This window comes from Drosophila tropicalis, unplaced genomic scaffold (assembly GCF_018151085.1).
Source record: "Drosophila tropicalis isolate 14030-0801.00 unplaced genomic scaffold, ASM1815108v1 contig_158, whole genome shotgun sequence".
NCBI classification, from domain to species: Eukaryota; Metazoa; Arthropoda; class Insecta; order Diptera; family Drosophilidae; genus Drosophila; species Drosophila tropicalis.
The window spans coordinates 5,859,146-5,877,950 of NW_027172602.1; the positions used below are offsets into that span (position 1 = coordinate 5,859,146).

At 41.0% G+C, this 18,805-nt stretch overlaps 3 protein-coding genes across 3 annotated transcripts; 2 read left to right on the plus strand and 1 right to left on the minus strand.

Moving 5' to 3' along the window:
- The first annotated feature begins 656 nt into the window (after positions 1 to 656).
- Positions 657 to 4,308, plus strand: tyn (trynity). Its single transcript, XM_068303547.1, has 6 exons — positions 657 to 1,867; positions 1,936 to 2,111; positions 2,181 to 2,454; positions 2,517 to 2,811; positions 2,883 to 2,998; positions 3,074 to 4,308. Exons 1-6 carry the CDS (start codon positions 718 to 720, stop codon positions 3,223 to 3,225), a joined length of 2,163 nt encoding a protein of 720 aa, XP_068159648.1. The 5' UTR covers positions 657 to 717; the 3' UTR covers positions 3,226 to 4,308.
- A 239-nt stretch (positions 4,309 to 4,547) lies between these two features.
- Positions 4,548 to 6,313, minus strand: LOC137587223 (beta-1,3-galactosyltransferase brn). Its single transcript, XM_068303548.1, has 2 exons — positions 5,849 to 6,313; positions 4,548 to 5,782 (listed from the first exon to the last, which is right to left on the minus strand). Exons 1-2 carry the CDS (start codon positions 6,123 to 6,125, stop codon positions 4,875 to 4,877), a joined length of 1,185 nt encoding a protein of 394 aa, XP_068159649.1. The 5' UTR covers positions 6,126 to 6,313; the 3' UTR covers positions 4,548 to 4,874.
- Positions 6,314 to 6,640: 327 nt separating this feature from the next.
- G9a (histone-lysine N-methyltransferase G9a) lies at positions 6,641 to 18,537 on the plus strand. The gene is given in 14 exon segments (XM_068298187.1): positions 6,641 to 6,932; positions 8,106 to 8,722; positions 8,725 to 9,264; positions 10,753 to 11,155; positions 11,157 to 11,899; positions 11,901 to 12,950; positions 13,035 to 13,276; positions 13,340 to 13,773; positions 13,838 to 14,076; positions 14,134 to 14,324; positions 14,390 to 14,551; positions 14,612 to 15,149; positions 15,224 to 15,597; positions 15,659 to 18,537. Coding segments are annotated over 13 exon segments (5,703 nt in total). The 5' UTR covers positions 6,641 to 6,932; positions 8,106 to 8,137; the 3' UTR covers positions 15,861 to 18,537.
- Positions 18,538 to 18,805: the final 268 nt, after the last annotated feature.

Genomic DNA, 18,805 nt, shown 5'->3' on the forward strand with positions numbered 1-18,805 from the left:
GGAACGCACTCTCTCAGGTGGCTCCTCCTGTATTCCTCTAACTATTTCTCTTATATTCTTTCTTTCTCTCTTTATGTATGTTTCTTTTTCGCTACCATTTGCCTTTCATCGTATCGTAATTTTGTACCCCACGCCCTGACCAGGCAAGCCAAACTCTTGGCTCATTAATGCCCTAACAAATGCACTCCATGTGGATGTCGATGTGGCTGTGAGCCAACGAACTTCTTCCATGGTTGGGCCACTCTTCTCTTGGGGGTTTGAGGCACAACGTTTTTTATTGGTTCGGCTGGTTCAGTTGGCTTGGCGTTTAGTTAAGCGTGTAATGGGCCAAGTTGAGAGCGGAAGTAGCAGCAGCAGCAACTTTATTTCTGAAAAACGCTGTCAGCACTCAGCAATTAACGTATACACTGAAGTAAATGTAATGCACTAAAACAAAACACACAAAAAATATGAAAAAAAAGAACTGAAAAGATTAACCAAGGAGTAAACATTTAACATTTGATTTGTGGCATTTGGTGACCCCGACGAGGCGCACTTGTTCTTCTTCTAGCAAATTATTCACAGTGCAGAGAGTGTAGAGCGAGTTGAAGCTTTCTCCGACCAACATTAAACCTCTTTTCTGCTCTCTTTCTTTTCTTTTTTGCAGTTCTCTCTCTCTCACACACACACAGAAAACTCTCTTGTGCTTGTGGTTTTCTCCTCGCAAACCAAAGTTGTATGATGAAAACGATGCATTCGACAACGAACAACAGAAGAATACACACAGCAGCCATCCCCATGCGCTTGTTGATGATCTCGGCCCTGGTGGGTCTACTGGTGGCCTTGCCCGGCCAAGCAGCAGCCCGCATGGCCTTCGAGAAGTTGACAGATTTCGATTTCGCTGGAACCACCTACTACAGCGTTAAGAATCTATCGTTGTACGAGTGCCAGGGATGGTGCCGAGAGGAGGCCGACTGCCAGGCGGCTGCATTCAGCTTTGTGGTGAATCCATTGTCCCCCTCGCAGGAGACCCACTGTCAGTTGCAGAACGATTCGTCGGCGGCCAATCCATCGGCGGCACCACAGCGCTCTGCCAATATGTATTATATGGTGAAATTGCAACTGCGCAGCGAGAATGTTTGCCATCGTCCGTGGTCGTTTGAGCGTGTTCCCAACAAGGTGATACGCGGACTGGACAATGCCCTCATTTATACCAGCACTAAGGAGGCTTGTCTGTCGGCCTGTCTCAATGAGAAGCGTTTCATTTGCCGTTCCGTGGAATATGATTACAATAACATGAAATGTGTACTAAGTGATTCGGATAGACGCAGTTCGGGTCAATTTGTTCAACTGGTTGATGCCCAGGGCACCGATTACTTTGAGAATCTATGCTTGAAGCCCACTCAGGCCTGTAAGAACACACGCACATTCTCCAATGCCCGCATGGGTGTGTCCGAGGAGAAAGTGGCCCAATATGTGGGACTCCATTACTATACCGACAAGGAACTGCAAGTGACATCGGAATCGGCCTGTCGTCTAGCATGTGAAATCGAATCGGAATTCCTGTGCCGCTCCTTCTTGTATTTGGGTCAACCGCAGGGCGCTCAATATAATTGCCGGCTATATCACTTGGATCACAAGACTCTGCCCGATGGACCATCGACCTATTTGAATCATGAGCGTCCTCTTATCGATCATGGCGAACCTATTGGACAGTATTTCGAGAATCAATGTGAGAAATCCGCTGCGGGAGGCTCATTGCCGGGCACACAGGACAAGGTGGATACAGGAACTCTGCCCGTGAGTCTGGACACTATTGAGGATCCTAATCTAACGAACCTGACGCGTAACGATGTCAATTGCGATAAGACTGGCACTTGCTATGATGGTAAGATTTGACATTCGAATAATATGGTTTCCCAAGCTAAGGATTCTTCTCATTTTCCTCCTCCATAGTCTCTGTTCATTGCAAGGACACACGTATTGCAGTGCAAGTGAGAACCAATAAACCATTCAATGGACGCATCTATGCCTTGGGTCGCTCGGAGACTTGTAATATTGATGTCATCAACTCGGATGCCTTCCGTCTCGATTTAACCATGGCTGGACAGGACTGTAACACCCAGAGTGTGGTAAGAGTAGCGAGATAGGGCCCTTACGATTTGCACTCCCAAGAGTTTCATCTAATTTTTATTCTGTAGACTGGCGTTTACTCGAACACGGTTGTCCTGCAACATCATAGTGTCGTCATGACCAAGGCCGATAAAATCTACAAGGTCAAATGTACTTATGACATGAGCTCCAAGAACATCACATTCGGCATGATGCCCATCCGTGATCCTGAAATGATTCACATCAATTCTTCGCCCGAGGCCCCACCTCCAAGAATTCGCATTCTCGATACACGTCAACGTGAAGTGGAGACAGTGCGCATTGGTGATCGCCTCAATTTCCGCATCGAGATACCTGAAGACAGTGAGTACTGGCATCATTTTGACTAATGTCGAGTTTGTCTAAGCCGAATTTTCTTCCACCAGCTCCCTACGGTATCTTTGCCCGCTCCTGTGTCGCCATGGCCAAGGATGCACGCACCAGCTTCAAAATCATCGATGACGATGGCTGCCCCACCGATCCCATCATCTTCCCCGGATTCACTGCCGATGGCAATGCCTTGCAATCGACCTATGAAGCATTCCGTTTCACCGAAAGCTATGGCGTCATATTCCAATGTAATGTCAAATACTGCCTGGGTCCATGCGAGCCAGCTGTGTGTGAATGGAATGCTGAATCCTTCGAATCATTGGGCAGAAGGCGTCGTCGTTCCATCGAGAGGTAATGCCACGCAACGTCTCTTGGAAGTTTTGAACATTTTCTCACATGCCTTCTACTTTTGTGTGTTTTAGTAATGAGACTAAGAGCGAGGATGATATGAACATCTCACAGGAAATTCTGGTCTTGGACTTTGGTGATGAGAAGAGAGAATTCTTCAAGGCAGATCCCAGCACAGATTTTGCCAAAGGTAAAGTAGAGTTGCCCTAATAACTGAGCATGCACTGACATGATCTAATGGACTTTTATTTTGATCGTTTTTCAGACAAAACTGTCACCATTATCGAGCCATGCCCCACAAAGACATCTGTGCTGGCACTGGCTGTCACTTGTGCATTGATGATCCTGCTCTATATCTCCACCTTGTTCTGCTATTACATGAAGAAGTGGATGCAGCCCCACAAGATTGTAGCATAAGGACTCGTAATGAAGAATTCAATCTGAATCTGAATGAAGAAGACGATTATATACAGAAGAAGAAGAAAAGAAAACAAAACAGAGAATAGACCACAAAATTGTCACTCACACTCACACACACACACACATACACATACACACACGAGCATATCCCTCATTCTAGCTGCGCACTTGTCATCTATCTATGAATCTATCTAAGTATCTATCTCTCTCTTTCTTGCCTTAGCAGGCACTCACAGCTCTCGCTCTCTCTCTCTCTCGCACTGCAGAGCCTTTGAAAGAGTAGAGTAACTGCGCCCCTGCCCGAAACTAGCTGACAAATTGAATATTTATTTTTTTTTTTTTTTTTTTTAATTAATTACCTAATATACAATTTATTTATTTATATTTATTTAGACTTAGAACTCGAGATAAAATTCCAGAAATGGTAGAAAAAAGAACAAAACAAAACAAATAATCACCATGAAAAGAAGACAAAAAAAAAAAAAACCAAGATGTAAGGTGAAGAATTGCACACTAATATGCAAATAATGATGATACTACGAGCGCGTACTTTCTATAAAGTTACGAAAGAGACAACAGAACGTACAAGAATGAATCGAACATACAGAGGGAGATTGAGAGAGAGGGAGATGAAAAGAAACGCTCAATCTCTTTTTGTAACTTGTATAGAGACTGCGGCCGTAGAAGCACTCTCACACACCCACACCCCCACACACACACACACAAGCACGCACGCAAAGCATGCGATCAGCTGATTTCCGGCACAACACCTACCACACACGCACACACACACAAACACCCACACAACGCATACGCATACATATTCACACACGCACTCACATTTAATTAATTTTAAAGGAAAAAACGCAATAAACAATAACGAAAAAAAAAAAAAGAAACAGCAATCATGAAATTAAGGAAAACAAAATGAATACATAAATAACTAAAGAAATGAGCGATGGACAAACAAAAGTAATGTATGTAATTTCATGGATATCCATGAAATTGTGCTTAATTGTATTGCATTTATTTAATTTAAATTTATTTATGATAATAAAGAATGATAATACAAATGGAAAACTCAACAGTTTCAATATTTAAAAACATTAACAAACATGCAAATATCCTTGATCTGTAAGAATTGGCCCATCATCAATAATAAACTGCATTCTTTCACTAAGGATTCTTTCGCAAATATTTTTATTAATAAATATCCTGTCGGTGAAAATAATGAATTTTTAAAAAGCAACAGATTGTAGAAAAATAAGAATCTCACTTACACATTATTGGTTAGGTTTTAATTAACTAAACAAATCTCATTAATTGGACGGAATCGTTTATTGGTTAGACTCTAGCATATAGAAGAAAAGAGTAATTTCGTATTCATATTTTCCTTAAGGATTAAGGACTGCTTCAAGGAGCAATACAGAATGATACCATGGAAAAATCTATGGTTTCGTGTCTCTCTAGCTGCCACATCCAAATGTGTATATGCATGTATTCAGACAGATAGATCGATAAAGACTATGACAAGGTTACCTATTTCTAATTATTTGTTGCACACTTTTTTCACTTAAAGCTAATAAATCGTAAGCTAATTGGTGAGCTTAGTTTTTGTGTGTTGGTCAACCAACGTGGTCCATTGGTCATCTTAGTTTAAGGGCTTTCACTTGAGCGACCCCATGATCCGGCACTGGATGCTTTGCAGCCGCCACGCAGGTCTGTTTGAGGGATTTACCAGGTGGGCGTTTACTGCACTCGTCAAAATAACATTTCTCCACATTATGTAGAAATTCTATTAGCAATTTCGCATCCGCACCATTAGGACCCACTGAATATTCACACTCGAAATTATGCATCTTTAGATCCCTGACACAGCAGTCCAAGTTCTCTGAATTCGGTGAGAACCAATCGTTGTGCCGCTTAAGAGGTATGCCCAAATGTTGTCGCACCACGCCTGTCAACCAGGTGTCATCAATCCAAAATATGGGCAACCGTTCGGCCTCGGCAACAAGTCGGGCGGCTGTTGGTACATTGGTGATATACAGCCAACCGGATAGATAGGCCGGATAGAGGGCATGCGGATATTCTTGTCGGGTCACATACCACTTGTTGGCTCGAAGGCGTATTGGTGGCTTGGCGTCCAGCACATAGCCGGCCAGAAGAGTATTTGACGTGGCCAACGAAGGTTGGCTAACCTCCAGAGATTCCAGATAACGACGCAGATGAAAGACATCATAAATAATATCATCGTCCAGTTTGATAATAAACTTGACTCGATGCTCGCATTCAGTGGCCGCCCACCGCAGCCCCATCACATGTTTGTAACTGAGATTGCGATAGTCCTCAATAAAGTTACCCTGTAACAAATCGCCAAAACGTGTCTGCTCACTGACGAGCTGCGCTTGAGTTAGGAAACGCTCTCGTTTCGGCAGGGCGGCGAGTAGAAAGATCCGTTGTAGACCCATTTCAGCCAGTTTGCTTTGCGGAATAGCCTGACGGTGGGCGGCACGCAGTGAATCGTGGCCCGCATATGAGGTGACAATCAAAACAGCTGCGACAAATTGGCAAACAGTTAGAGCCTAGGAATTAATTGGCTTTTGCTAGTCACGATACTTACCCAAGAGCTCTTTGTCAGCACTGCGACACACATTACTTGGCAGGAGATAGGCAAAGTCGGTGAGATTCAGCAAAGGACCTGCCTGCTGTCCATTTGCAACTGTTGTGGCCTCGCTCTCACTATCTGGTAGATGGACCAGAAACTCATCACTCTCCTCGGAGGATGACGAAGACGATGAACTCTCATGCAAATGATTCGAGAAATAGCTGATGCACAACAGAATTATGATCAGCAATGATAATACAATTGGAAGCAATCTGCGGCCGCGCATGCGCATCTTCTCACATTCTATTTGTGGATTGGGTGTAAGATATAGTGCAGGAGCTGCATATATATTGGGTATGTTGCTAAGCACTGCAACAACTGCAACCACAGATACCCATTAATTAACTAATTTATTATGATTCTCAACAATAAACAATAAAATAGCGATTTGTGGAAAACTTCTGAATCGATAACGATAACGCGGATTTGAGATGATACACTGTTAAATTTAACATTTCTGTTCTGCTAATTAACATAGTGCTCAAAATTGAGTCTGTTAAAATTTAAATCGAATTTGGCGGGAAAAAAATTTAAGTTGTTAAAATTACAAATTTTAAGTTTAAGACCCCATATTTGCATAGTGACACTACTAAACAGATTTTTTCATTGGCATTTCCTAGAGGCTGCACAATTTTTTTGAAATTTATCAGTTGCTATCGGTTAACATTTCTCTGTTAGCCTTCATAACAGTGTCATCGATAGTATCGATGGTGCCATCGATGGAATTCCCATCTCTATTTGTCTTGTTTTGGTTGTCGAGGTGAGCGGTCGTGCGCGCGGTCGTGTGTGTGTGTGTGTGTTTTCCTTTATATTTCTTAATAATAATTATAAATTGTGTGTGCTCTGCTCTCTACCACCACCACCACCACCACCCATGTGCAAATATCAAAATATTGAATATAAAAAGATTGATCCGTGACTTAAAACTGAAAGTGAAAAATGAAGCAGTGACCAGCAGCAACAGCAGCAGCAGTCGTCGCAGAAGGATAGCAGCAGCAGCAGCAACTAACCAACCAACGAAGAGAGTAAAATTGAAGTTGTGAGTGCGCGCGGTGAGGAAGAGAAATATCTCAAACTCAAATTGATTGTCGAATTGTCATTGTGCGATGTCGATGCGTCGACGTCGACGTCGCCGTCGGTGATGATGATGATGATGATATCTCTGTCCCCGTTGACGTCGACGTAGTCGGTAGTTTCTTAGTTTTTTTTGTATTGTTTTAAAACCAATCCAAATTAGCCAACACCAAAACATGAAAAGCAAAGCTGTTGGCAATAAGAATATGCACTCGATTCTTATTGGGAAAATATTTCCAATTGTTAAGAAAGGAATATTAAAATAATAATAAGAGCAAAAACAAAATAAAAAAAATCTAAATCATAGCACCCAGCACCAACAGCAGCACCAGCAGTGAAGAAAAAGAAGAAGAAGAAGAAGAGAGAAAAAAAGCAAGAAAACGACAGCATGTTGTGTGTGAGCTAATCAGCAGCAGCGATTTCTACAAACATTTTTTTGTTGTTTTGTTGTTTTTTTTGAAGAGAAAAAAAATGAAGAAGAAGAAATAGCAGCACCAGACGGACAAACGAACAAGCAGAAAAAAAGTAATAATTGATTAATAAATTATGTATCAATTACAAGTTAAAATGCAATTTAAATTTTTTATAATATTGGGGGATCTGATAAATACCTACCCCTCCCCCGCCCACATACATACTCACACACACACACACACATTGTCACCCTCTAACCTCCACTGTCACTCTCAACCTCCCCCTCATTTCTTGGCAGCCAACAACAACAACAGTGTGTTAACCGTTAACTGCGACAGTAGGAGACCAAACGTTACCGTCGCTGCCGACGTTGACTGCGCAGTAGGCGTTGTTTATTTGTTGGTTTTCCTTCATTCGCTCGCTTGCTTGCGAGAGAGACATTGACGGAACGCGTGAGTGAGCGAGTGAGAGGGGGGAGGTAAGAGAGTACGGGAGTTGTTGTTGTGGGACAGGATGTTGTGTCGTACGGTATCGGTAACGCGGGGGGTGGTTAAGGTAGTTTTCTGTTAGTTTGTTTTAATTCTCAGTTTAGTACCAAACTTAAATTTATTTTGTAGATAAAAAAATAAAAAAAAAAAAAACCAGCGTTTTAAGAGGGAAATGTGTTTGTTGTTGGTGTGTGCAATGTGTGAATATTGATTCTATCAAATTGCTATACATTTAGGTGATTCTAGGAGAGAGAGAAAGAGGATCAAGATGACGGACTTTGTGGAGCTGCTCAATAGCATGTCGACAACATTTAATAGTGATTGCGCCACCACAACGGCCGAGGGCGGGACACTCCTTAATTTGGATTTGGCCGAAGATAAGACGCTAAAATGGCGCAATTTGGCCAATAATCAATTTGCCTGTAAGGATAAGGAAAAGAAGCAGCAGCCGCCGACGACGGCGACGACGCAGCTAACTAGCAGAGGGTCAGATGCAATAATTGATAAAGATGAAGATCCAGCATCAATAGCAGCTGCAGAGCAGTCAACGCCAGCAGTGACAGAGCGGTCGGACGTAACAGAAAAGTTATCCTCTGAACTGCTTGAGGAGATTGAGGATAATGTCAAGGAATTGTTAGCGGATGTAATTGATGCAGCTGCAGTTAAAATGGAAGAAGAAGAAAAAGCTGCAGCTGTCGCTGCTACTGCCAAAATAGACACAACAGAAAGCGAAGAAGGAGCAAAAGCGGCAGCGTCGGCATCCATTGCAGAGTCAGTAGACCCCCCAAAACTTCGTTTAACGAAGCGAAGCAACCAGCAACCGAAGTGCCAGCCGATGGTAATGACAACGCTCCGACGGCCACAACAAATACACCAAATGAGGTGACAGCAGCCGCTGTTGACGCTGACGTTGACGTCGATGTCAACGCTGCTGCCTCTGCCGTGGAAATAAAAATTGAGGAAACTTTGAGAATCGCTGCCTCAGTCGACTGCAATGACGACAGGATCAAGACTGAGACGGAGACACAAACAAAACAAGTGGCTAACAACCAAGATGATAAAAAAGAAGAAGAAGCGAAAAGCAGCGCAGAAGCAGAATTGGAACTGACCACAGCAACCAAAGCAACAGTAAAAGTTAAATCTGCATCCCCAACAACAACAATAAATTCTCAGCTGCAATCAACAGCAGCAGCAGCAGCAGCTGCCGTAGCAGAGATACCAACAGAAGCAGCTTTAGTTTTGGCTCCACTTGTTGTCAATTCTGCCAACGATAGCGTCGACGTCGATGTTGAGGCTGACGCAACAACTACGATTTTGACAGGCAATTCTGCAGCAGCAGCAGCAGCCGAGCCAACGCCAGCAGCAACAGCAGCAGCCGTGAATGCTGATAAAAATGTACGTACATACAAACAAGTAAATGTGTGCCTTGCCTTACCATGCGTTCCCCCTATATACTTATGTATGTATGTATATATACTAATATGTACGTATGTATGTAGGTGTCACTCGCCCCCTTCACACTTTATCATTTTTTTGGGGGTTTCCCCCAGTCACAACAAAGGAGTCCTCTATTATCAAGATGACTATTCATGATAAGCCTTAAAATTCGATTTCTTCGATGATTATGATGATGATGGTATCGATTAGCAATTGCAAATTGCAATTTAAATTGAACTTTAGTTCTGAGATTTCTCCGATTTGTCATATTTACATACACATAATTCTATTTTAAGGTTTTCTTTCCGCCCAAAGCTTTCTCAAGCAAGCTTTAAGCTCGATTGGTTTTATATATATATATATATGTATATACATATATTAATTGGGTCTAAATACAATAATAAAAAATACAACAACAAAAAATAATTAATAATAAAATCCAAAAAAAAAAAAACTAATGCCAAAAAGACTCTAGATGATGAGACAAAACTACTTTGTTGCATTTTGAAAGTTTTGCCCCTAGTTAAAGATTGACTCCACCCCTCCAATAGATATCTTGCCCCCCGCCCGCCTTCTCAAACTTAATGCCCTTTAGATTAGATGGCCATATGTACATATGTATGTATGTTTGATTTAAAATTGTTAAATTTGTTTTCTCAAATGTTCAAGAATCGAACTAAATACACAAAAAGTAATTCGAAATAGACCAAAGATCCATCAAGTTAATGTTATCTTGTAATAATTGCTTTTCATTCAACAAATTTGTCTTTGGGGCAAACATTTACATTAACCGTGCAAAGTTCAGTTTGGTTTTTGTATAGTTTTCTTGTTGGAATGGTCTCTTGGCTTATATTAGTTTTGCCCCATTATCAAAGAGATAATAGCAGATACGATTAAATAAAATGCTTAAATTTAAAAAAAACAAGTTTTATGAGTTTTGGCTTCAATGTTTCATTCTTAACGTTGACTGGATTCGTTACATTTCTTAGTTTCAAATCTTTCCTGGTAGAAACGTTAGTCATCTACCAAATATGTAGATGGGATAGAATCTTGCATCACCCTGTATTATATGGACTTATTTAGGTTAAAATAATCAACTGGAAAAATAATCCTAACATGTGGTTAAGGATATCAGTGACCCAATTGATTAAAGTTTCATTCATTCATGTCTTACCTGATGGAATATTTAGCTTCTGAAAAACAAACAATAAGAATAACAAAATTCACAAGGACGTTTAGAGTGAGATGTTTGTGTATCCTTTTAGTTCCGGGCACCCCAACCACTCAATATTCTCATCCTGCCCATGCATTGGCTAGTTGTATCCTTGTGTTTTGCAAGCCATAAATTACCATAGCAACCAGTGTTGAATAATTCTATTGCACATTCCAGTCCAGTCTAGTTGTGACTAAAAAAAACCCATTTCTTGGTTTTTTTATGCCTTACAGGAACAAATTTCACCTGGCAGCAATACGCGTCGTTTGCGACGCACTCCGAGGCCCACAGATACACCAACACCAACAACAACACCCACACCCTTGGAGGAGCCACAAGTTGATGGTGTGGATATTAGAACGGAAGTGAGCCCAGGCAAGGAGGAGGAAAGTTCACCCATAGAGAGCAACGAGCTGAATGATGTTAAAAAAGAACCCGAAAAATCTTTAGCAAATGTCGATGGAATTGGCAGTGGAGATGATGTTGATGCGGCAGCCACTGCCACATCCACTCCCACAGCTTCAAACCCAACGGAGCCACCAGTTGTGGCAACTGTTGTTGCACCACCACCACCACCAAAACGTGGTCGTGGACGAGCCAAAAAAGATCAAACTCGATGTAGAACCGCCAACAGGTGAGCTGATTGATGGTGAAAATGCATACGGAGAGGAGACAATGGCCACCGCCATATCGCCTACAGTTGTCGTTGAGCGTAAACAACCAGGACGTAAGCGTAAACTGCCCGAAGAGCAACAGGAAGCGGCATTGATTGCCGGCGAATTGCCCACATTGGTGGTAAAGACGGAACACCAAGACTCAGAAGCCAGCGAAATAGCACCCAGTGGTAGTACTGTCGATCCGAAGCGAACGAGACGCAGTGTTCGTTTGGGCAACAGACATCCGACTGATCCTATAGTCAATGCCATTGCCAGCAGTGGTGTCACCACCACCTGGAGTGAAGAGGTGAAAACGGAACCATCTGTTGGTGGGATGTCTGGCAATGATTTGGTCACCACATTAAGTGAGCTACCAATGCCCGTGCTGGACGAGAAGACGCCGCCTAAGAAACGCGGTCGTAAAGCTAAAATACCACCAACAGTCAAACCAAATGAATCCCAGTTAGCTTCAACCACCACCAATCATCACACTGGTCAGCCACTCACAAATGGTAATAAGCGAAGCACACCAACCACCACCAACGCCGCCGCCACCACCACAACGACATCATCATTCTCAAACGTTGCTGGCCTGAGCGGAAGCGGTGAAATGCAATTGCCAAAACGTTCCAAGCGTCGCATAAAACCCACACCAAAAATTCTAGAAAACGATGAACTGCGCTGTGAGTTTGAAACAAAACATATTGAACGCATGACCCACTGGGGAGACAGCCGGAGCCGACAGTGATTCACATTTTGAGACGCCACAGCCATCGTTTAGTGGTGGCGGTGGTGGAGCAGGCTCAAACTCATCCACATCACGACAAAAGAGCGAGAAATCAGATGGCAGCGGATTTGATGTTGGCGGCCAGCATCCAGCTGGGACTAGTGCAATTAAGAAGCGTCTCTTTTCCAAATCTCAACGTGATATTGAGAATTCTGGTGCAGCTTTGGTGGCCAAAAGTAAAGTCAAACCCTGCCCCAATGTAGATAAATTTCTTAGCGATATTAAGGCGGCCAAATTGAATGCCAATCGATCGCCAGAGGAACGCAAACTTAACAAAAAGCAACTACGCAAACTGGCCAAGCAAAAGGAGAAGCATCTCAAGCATTTGGGCTTGAGACGCAACAACAGCGAGGATGCCAGTGATGATGATAGCTCCAATACGGATAACGAGGAGTTTGTTCCCGCCACTCCGGTGCAGGTGGGCAAACCCAGTTTAACTCTACGACTTCGTAATGCTGCTCCCAAGGAGCAGCAAGTGCCCACCACCTCAGCAGCTGCTGCCGCAAATGCCTCTCACAAATCCCAACATCCTTCAGCAACTTCAGTTAAACTAAATCGTCGTGTTGGCGTTCGTACTGGAGCAGCTGGACTCCAAGCTTCAGCAGCTGCAGCAGCGGCCATGCAATCTCCATTAGAACCAGAGCAACTTCATTCGCTAAACAGTTCCATTTTGGCTGCCGCCGAACTAAACGATACGGATGCCATTCCTACCACCTCCAACTCCATTAAGGTGAAGCCATCAAAGTTTATTTGCCTATGCCAGAAGAGCTCGCAATACTATGCCCGCAATGCCCCCGATTCTTCTTATTGCTGTGCCATCGACAACATTGATGAGCAGAAAATTGGCTGCTGCAATGAACTGTCCGCCGAGGTCCATAATCTCTTGCGTCCCAGTCAACGTGTCGGCTATATGATACTCTGCGATGATCACAAAAAGCGTCTACAATCGCACAATTGCTGCGCTGGATGTGGTATCTTTTGTACCCAAGTAAGAGACATAGAGAGAGAGAGAGAGAGCGAGAAATGATTCCCAATTACAGATAATATCTAATTGAATCTCATATTTTCACAGGGTAAATTTGTGCTCTGCAAGCAGCAACACTTTTTCCATCCGGACTGTGCCCAAAGATTCATTTTGAACAGTCCCTTTGAGGGTCAACAGCTGCTCCAGAGCAATAATAGTAACAAATTCCACAGTCCAATGTTGGTATTAAAGTGCCCCCATTGCGGTTTGGATACGCCCGAACGTACTTCAACTGTCACCATGAAATGCCAAACATTGCCCGTTTTCCTGCCCACCCAAAAGTCCAAAATGTAAGTGAAATAAATTTGCATTTATTTAAGAAATTTCGTTTAAATTAAATGTCCTCTTCATAGAAAACCTGCCAAATTGACCACCTCAGCGCATTTGGCACAGTTTGCTGCTGGTAGAAGTAATAGTGCAGTGGCTGCAACCAAATCATCTACCACTGGACGTGGTAGACCCTCATCGACAGCTAACGCCAGTAACACAAACACCACTTCTACATCGGCTGGAGCAGCAGCAGGAGCTGGAGCTGCAGGCAAGAGCAATGGTATTCGAGGAGGAAAAACAACAACGACAGCAGCCAATGCGACCGCCAACTCTCATCATAGTGGTGCTGGTGGTCATACAATCACGTTTGAACAACTCATACCCGATTCGGTGTTGAATGTGGTGCTGCGTGGTCATGTGGTATCGGCCAGTGGTCGTGTTACCACCGAATTTACCTCTCGCGACATGTACTATGCCGTACAGAACGATGATCTTGAGCGTGTGGCTGAGATATTGGGTAAGAGTTAACCCCGAGAGAGATACAGACAGAGAGATGTCATTGTTGAATCTCTTTCTTTTAGCTGCCGACTATAATGTGCTAGCGCCAATGCGTGAATATCCTGGTACCTGTCTACATTTAGTTGCCCATTCGGGAACACTACAAATGGCCTATCTGCTGCTATGCAAGGGGGCCAGTTCACAGGACTTCGTCAATGTGGTGGACAGTGAATTGCGTACGGCTCTTATGTGCGCCGTGATGAATGAAAAATGCGACATGCTTAATCTATTCCTGCAATGTGGAGCCGATGTGGCCATCAAAGTGAGTCAACGAAGATGATTATAGAGAATTCGAATATTAAATGGATGACTTTTTCAGGGTCCAGATGGGAAAACTAGTCTGCATATTGCTGCCAAAATGGGCAATGTGGAGGCCACTCAACTGATTGTGGATAGCTATCGGGCTTCGCGTAATATTAGTAACTTTTTAAGTTTCATAGATGCCCAAGATGAGGGCGGCTGGACGGCTATGGTATGGGCAGCCGAACTCGGTCATACCGATATTGTTAGGTTTGTTTTTGGAATCTGACCTATATATTTGATCACAGTGCTGACTTGCATTTCCCCATTCATAGTTTACTACTCAACCATGGAGCCGATCCCAATATCTGTGACAATGATAACAATACCGTGCTACATTGGTCCGCTTTGCACAATGATGGACTGGAGACCATAACAGTGCTCCTACAAGCTGGTGCCGATTGCAATGTCCAGAATGTGGAGGGTGATACTCCACTGTAAGTAGTTGATATTAATCCGCCTCCAGGGAAATGATTAATTTAATGTTTTTTTTTCAGTCACATTGCCTGTCGACATTCGGTGACCCGCATGTGCATTGCCCTTATTGCCAATGGAGCCGATCTAATGATTAAGAATAAAGCCGAGCAATTACCCTTCGATTGTATACCCAATGAGGAATCGGAATGCGGACGAACTGTTGGTTTTAATATGCAAATGCGTAGTTTTCGTCCTCTTGGACTGCGGACACGTGTCGTCTGTGCAGATGCATCGAATGGCCGGGAAGCCCGACCCATTCAGGCAGTACGCAATGAGCTTACCATGTCCGAGCATGAGGATGAGGCAGATACTTTAATGTGGCCGGACTTTAAGTACATTACCAATTGCATTATACTACAAAACTCTGTACAAATCGATAGACGTGTATCCCAGATGCGTATCTGCTCATGTCTCGATAGCTGTAGCAGTGATCTTTGCCAATGCAATGGAGCCTCCTCACAGAATTGGTATACGGCCGAAAGTCGTTTGATTTCCGACTTTAATTACGACGATCCGGCAGTCATATTCGAGTGCAATGATGTTTGTGGCTGCAATCAGGTAGATTCAATGATTGATTAAATAACTTAATTTGCCAGTTGACGTTGTGATTGTTTCTTATTGTTTCCCTTCAGTTATCCTGCAGAAATCGTGTTGTCCAGAATGGCACACGCATTCCATTGCAAATTGTTGAATGCGAAGATCCCGCCAAGGGCTGGGGTGTTCGTGCTCTGGCCAATGTACCCAAAGGCACATTTGTGGCCAGCTACACAGGTGAGATACTAACTGCCCCGGAGGCAGATAGGCGCACTGATGATAGCTATTACTTTGATCTGGATAATGGGCATTGCATCGATGCCAATTATTATGGCAATGTGACACGATTCTTTAATCATTCGTGTGAACCGAATGTCCTTGCCGTTCGTGTATTCTACGAGCATCAGGATTATCGTTTTCCTAAAATTGCATTTTTTGCCTGTCGCGACATCGATTCGGGCGAGGAAATCTGGTAAGATTATAAAGAGAAACCCATTTACCTGGAAAATAACTGAATTGTCCCCCTTAACTAGCTATGACTATGGCGAAAAATTCTGGCGCAATGAACAGCGCGCCAACAACGGTTGCAAGTGTCTCACGGCGGTGTGTAAATATGCCGGAAGACTGGCAGCAACAAGTACAAATCCATCACCAATGGATAGGGAGGGATTTGATGGCGGGGATTTGGTAGTATCATCGGCTCCTCCAGACGAAGATTTCGATGTGAAGGCGTAGGAACTATCAAGAAGAGGAGGTATCCATATAAAAAGAAACCACCCACCAAGGACCACTGGACATAGGACAAGGGGAGATAACTAGAGGATACCAAGAAACTGAAAGAGAAAAGAAAGAGAGATGGAGAGAGAGAGACAGGCAATCGACATCGACTCTCTTGGCCAAGCCAAGTTGCCAATTAAACATCACATATATAACAAAAAGAGCGCCATATTGTTCATATGCATGCATCTATATATACATATTTGTATGTATATATCGAAATCAAAGCCAATAACAACAAACATTGTTTGTTTAATTGGCCGTCTTCGACTGCCAAATGTTCATGTTTATTTAATTTTAACAAAACATAATTATTGTTTATTATTATTTTTATTTTTTTTCATAGATATTGCTTTTCTATATTTACATATAGTTTTTTTTTACTCTTTGTTTTATTATGCATTTGTTTTTTGCAATGATTATTAATTATTATTATACATATATAAAGTTTACACAAAACTAAATCTAACCAATAAGCTTGGACATGTTGTCGCAATGTACAATCCCCAAAAAAGTCGTTTAAAATATATGTGTGTGTGTGTGTTTGCTAGTGTGCATGTGGTTAATTGTATAAGTGTATGTGTGTGTGTGCGGGTGTGTAAAAGTTATATGTTAAACCTTAAAAACAATGGCAAACAATTTGTATCTAGTCATAAGAATGAGAGAAATGAAAGCAAAGTTTTAGCGAGAATGAGACAGAAAGGGAGAAAGAGAGTTAAATTATGTAGAAAGGTAAAAACTTTTAGAGAATTTTGTTTTCTTTTTTTTTATAAATTGCATTTTGTAAAAGATTGTATGTATATAGTCTCATTATATCCGACTGATGAGTTAAAAATAATCGGTCAAATATTTGGTAACTTTCTTTTTGTTGTCTTTCTTTGATTTTGTACACACATATATATAGATACCTATATATATATATTAGTATTTATCCAGACTTGGTATTTATTAGTTTTTTCTGTCCTTCCTCTAAATAATATCAACTAAATATTACAGAGCTTCTATATCCAGGTCCAAGCAATTAGTCCTTTTAGACGCAAAAGCATTTTCAATATCATTTCACATTGCTCTCTGATAGGAACAATCATTTAACAATATTGCCCATTAATTAGTAGTTGGCATTTTGTTTTCTAATAAGCATACATATCCCTTTTTACATATACATATTTATATAGATTCTTGAGTATGTCCTATGTCCTCCGCCTGTTTACTAGTTTCGTTCTATTGCAATAACTTTCCACTTGGATCGAAGAAATATATCATATGTATGCATGGCAGTCAGTCGCTCGCTCCCACAAAAAATAAATATACATATACATATATAGATTTTTTAGTAATTTTACATTATGCATTTTTTTAAATGACACGTGACATGGAAAACTCAAAGTAAAATTCGATACATTTTTTTTATGTCAATTGTTGGTTTAAAACTAAACAATAATGAAATATTCACAATAACACTAATTGTTAAGAAATTTTTTGTAGAACTATAGACTAATAATAAATCTGTTTAAGTTGAATTCCAATCAAAATCACTGAATTTGTTAAAAAAAAAAAAAAACACAAAAAACCAAACAACAAAACCTTTTTTTTTTATCTTTCCCCATGTGACATTTTGTGGTTTTGTCTAGAGAGCTTCTTTTTATCGCAAGTGGGCCATTAATTAAAATTAAATTTACGTGAATGTAACAATAAATTTAATGACAAAACCAAAAACAAAAAAACATAATTGTTATAAAAGAAACTAGAAACTTAAACCTTATAAGCAAAAATTATTTTAAAAAGGAAAATTATTTGGGATTATTATTATTATTTTATTTTTTTTTATGGAGAAATCAATTGAGTTGTATTGTATTTAGTATGTATATATAGACGTTTATTTTTCTTTAGGTTTCTAAAAATACAAAAAGTACAACCAAAATATTGAAATCCTTACGAATGAACCCAAACAAAATTTTTAAAATTAACTTTTTAATTTTGCCAAGCAATTTAAAGCATTGTCGCTTTTTAAAAGAAAAGTGCCACAAGTGCCTCGTAATGATTTATAAAATATACATACGTCCCCGCCCAACCACTCTCCCCCAATACTACAGGAATGTCCTTGAGCATGTGGAAAGGAAAACACATGGTAAACAAAATTGCAATGCATTTTTACTTTCATTTGATGTTTTTTTTTTTAAATATCTTCATATCTTGTTGTCTAACGATTTAGGTATAAGATTTATGTATTTATGGCCACTTGACTTATTTACTAATGCAAGAACAACAAAAACTACTACTATATACATGCATATTTGTATATCTCGGTATGTAACAACAATTGTAAATGTTTGTACTGACAATAGGGAATTGGCGGCAAGGAAAGAATTCATGGGGAAACACTTTAAACCAATTTATAGGTTAAGTTGAAGCGATATAAACAAAAGATAACAACAATAATAAGAATAACAAACTGCTGAAAATGTAATCAATGACACACGCGTGACACACACATTTCCAATTGGATTTGTAGTGTTAATTCCTAGACAAAACAAAAAGTAAATGAAAACAGACTTAGATATTTTGTAAATGTTTAGTAATAGTTTATAAGCAATTAAGATGAAGTAAATTAAAAACAAAACCTCCCCCACCACCAGCACCCCTCCCGCTGTCGTTTTCAATCAGTCAAGAAAGGAACAATTATGACGTTTCCCACAATTTTGTCTGACTGCGATGGCATTATACATAGGTATATATCTGCATATGTATGTATGTATGTTTGTTGTGTGCGTATGTACCTATTGTTTAAGCAACCTATAGGTTATTATAATAACAAATTTTTCATGATAGAACAAAAATACATGCATAATATTTCTGCATTTGCAAAATATGTGTGTATATAAAGGTTTCGATGTATTAGAATT

Coding starts and splice junctions, on each gene's coding strand:
- tyn (XM_068303547.1), top strand. CDS start 718: ATGATGAAAACGATGCATTCGACAACGAACAACAGAAGAATACACACA. Junction 2,112..2,180: donor ACTGTAACACCCAGAGTGTG/GTAAGAGTAGCG, acceptor TTTATTCTGTAG/ACTGGCGTTTACTCGAACAC. Junction 2,999..3,073: donor CAGCACAGATTTTGCCAAAG/GTAAAGTAGAGT, acceptor ATCGTTTTTCAG/ACAAAACTGTCACCATTATC.
- LOC137587223 (XM_068303548.1), bottom strand. CDS start 6,125: ATGCGCATGCGCGGCCGCAGATTGCTTCCAATTGTATTATCATTGCTG. Junction 5,783..5,848: donor TGCTGACAAAGAGCTCTTGG/GTAAGTATCGTG, acceptor AATTTGTCGCAG/CTGTTTTGATTGTCACCTCA.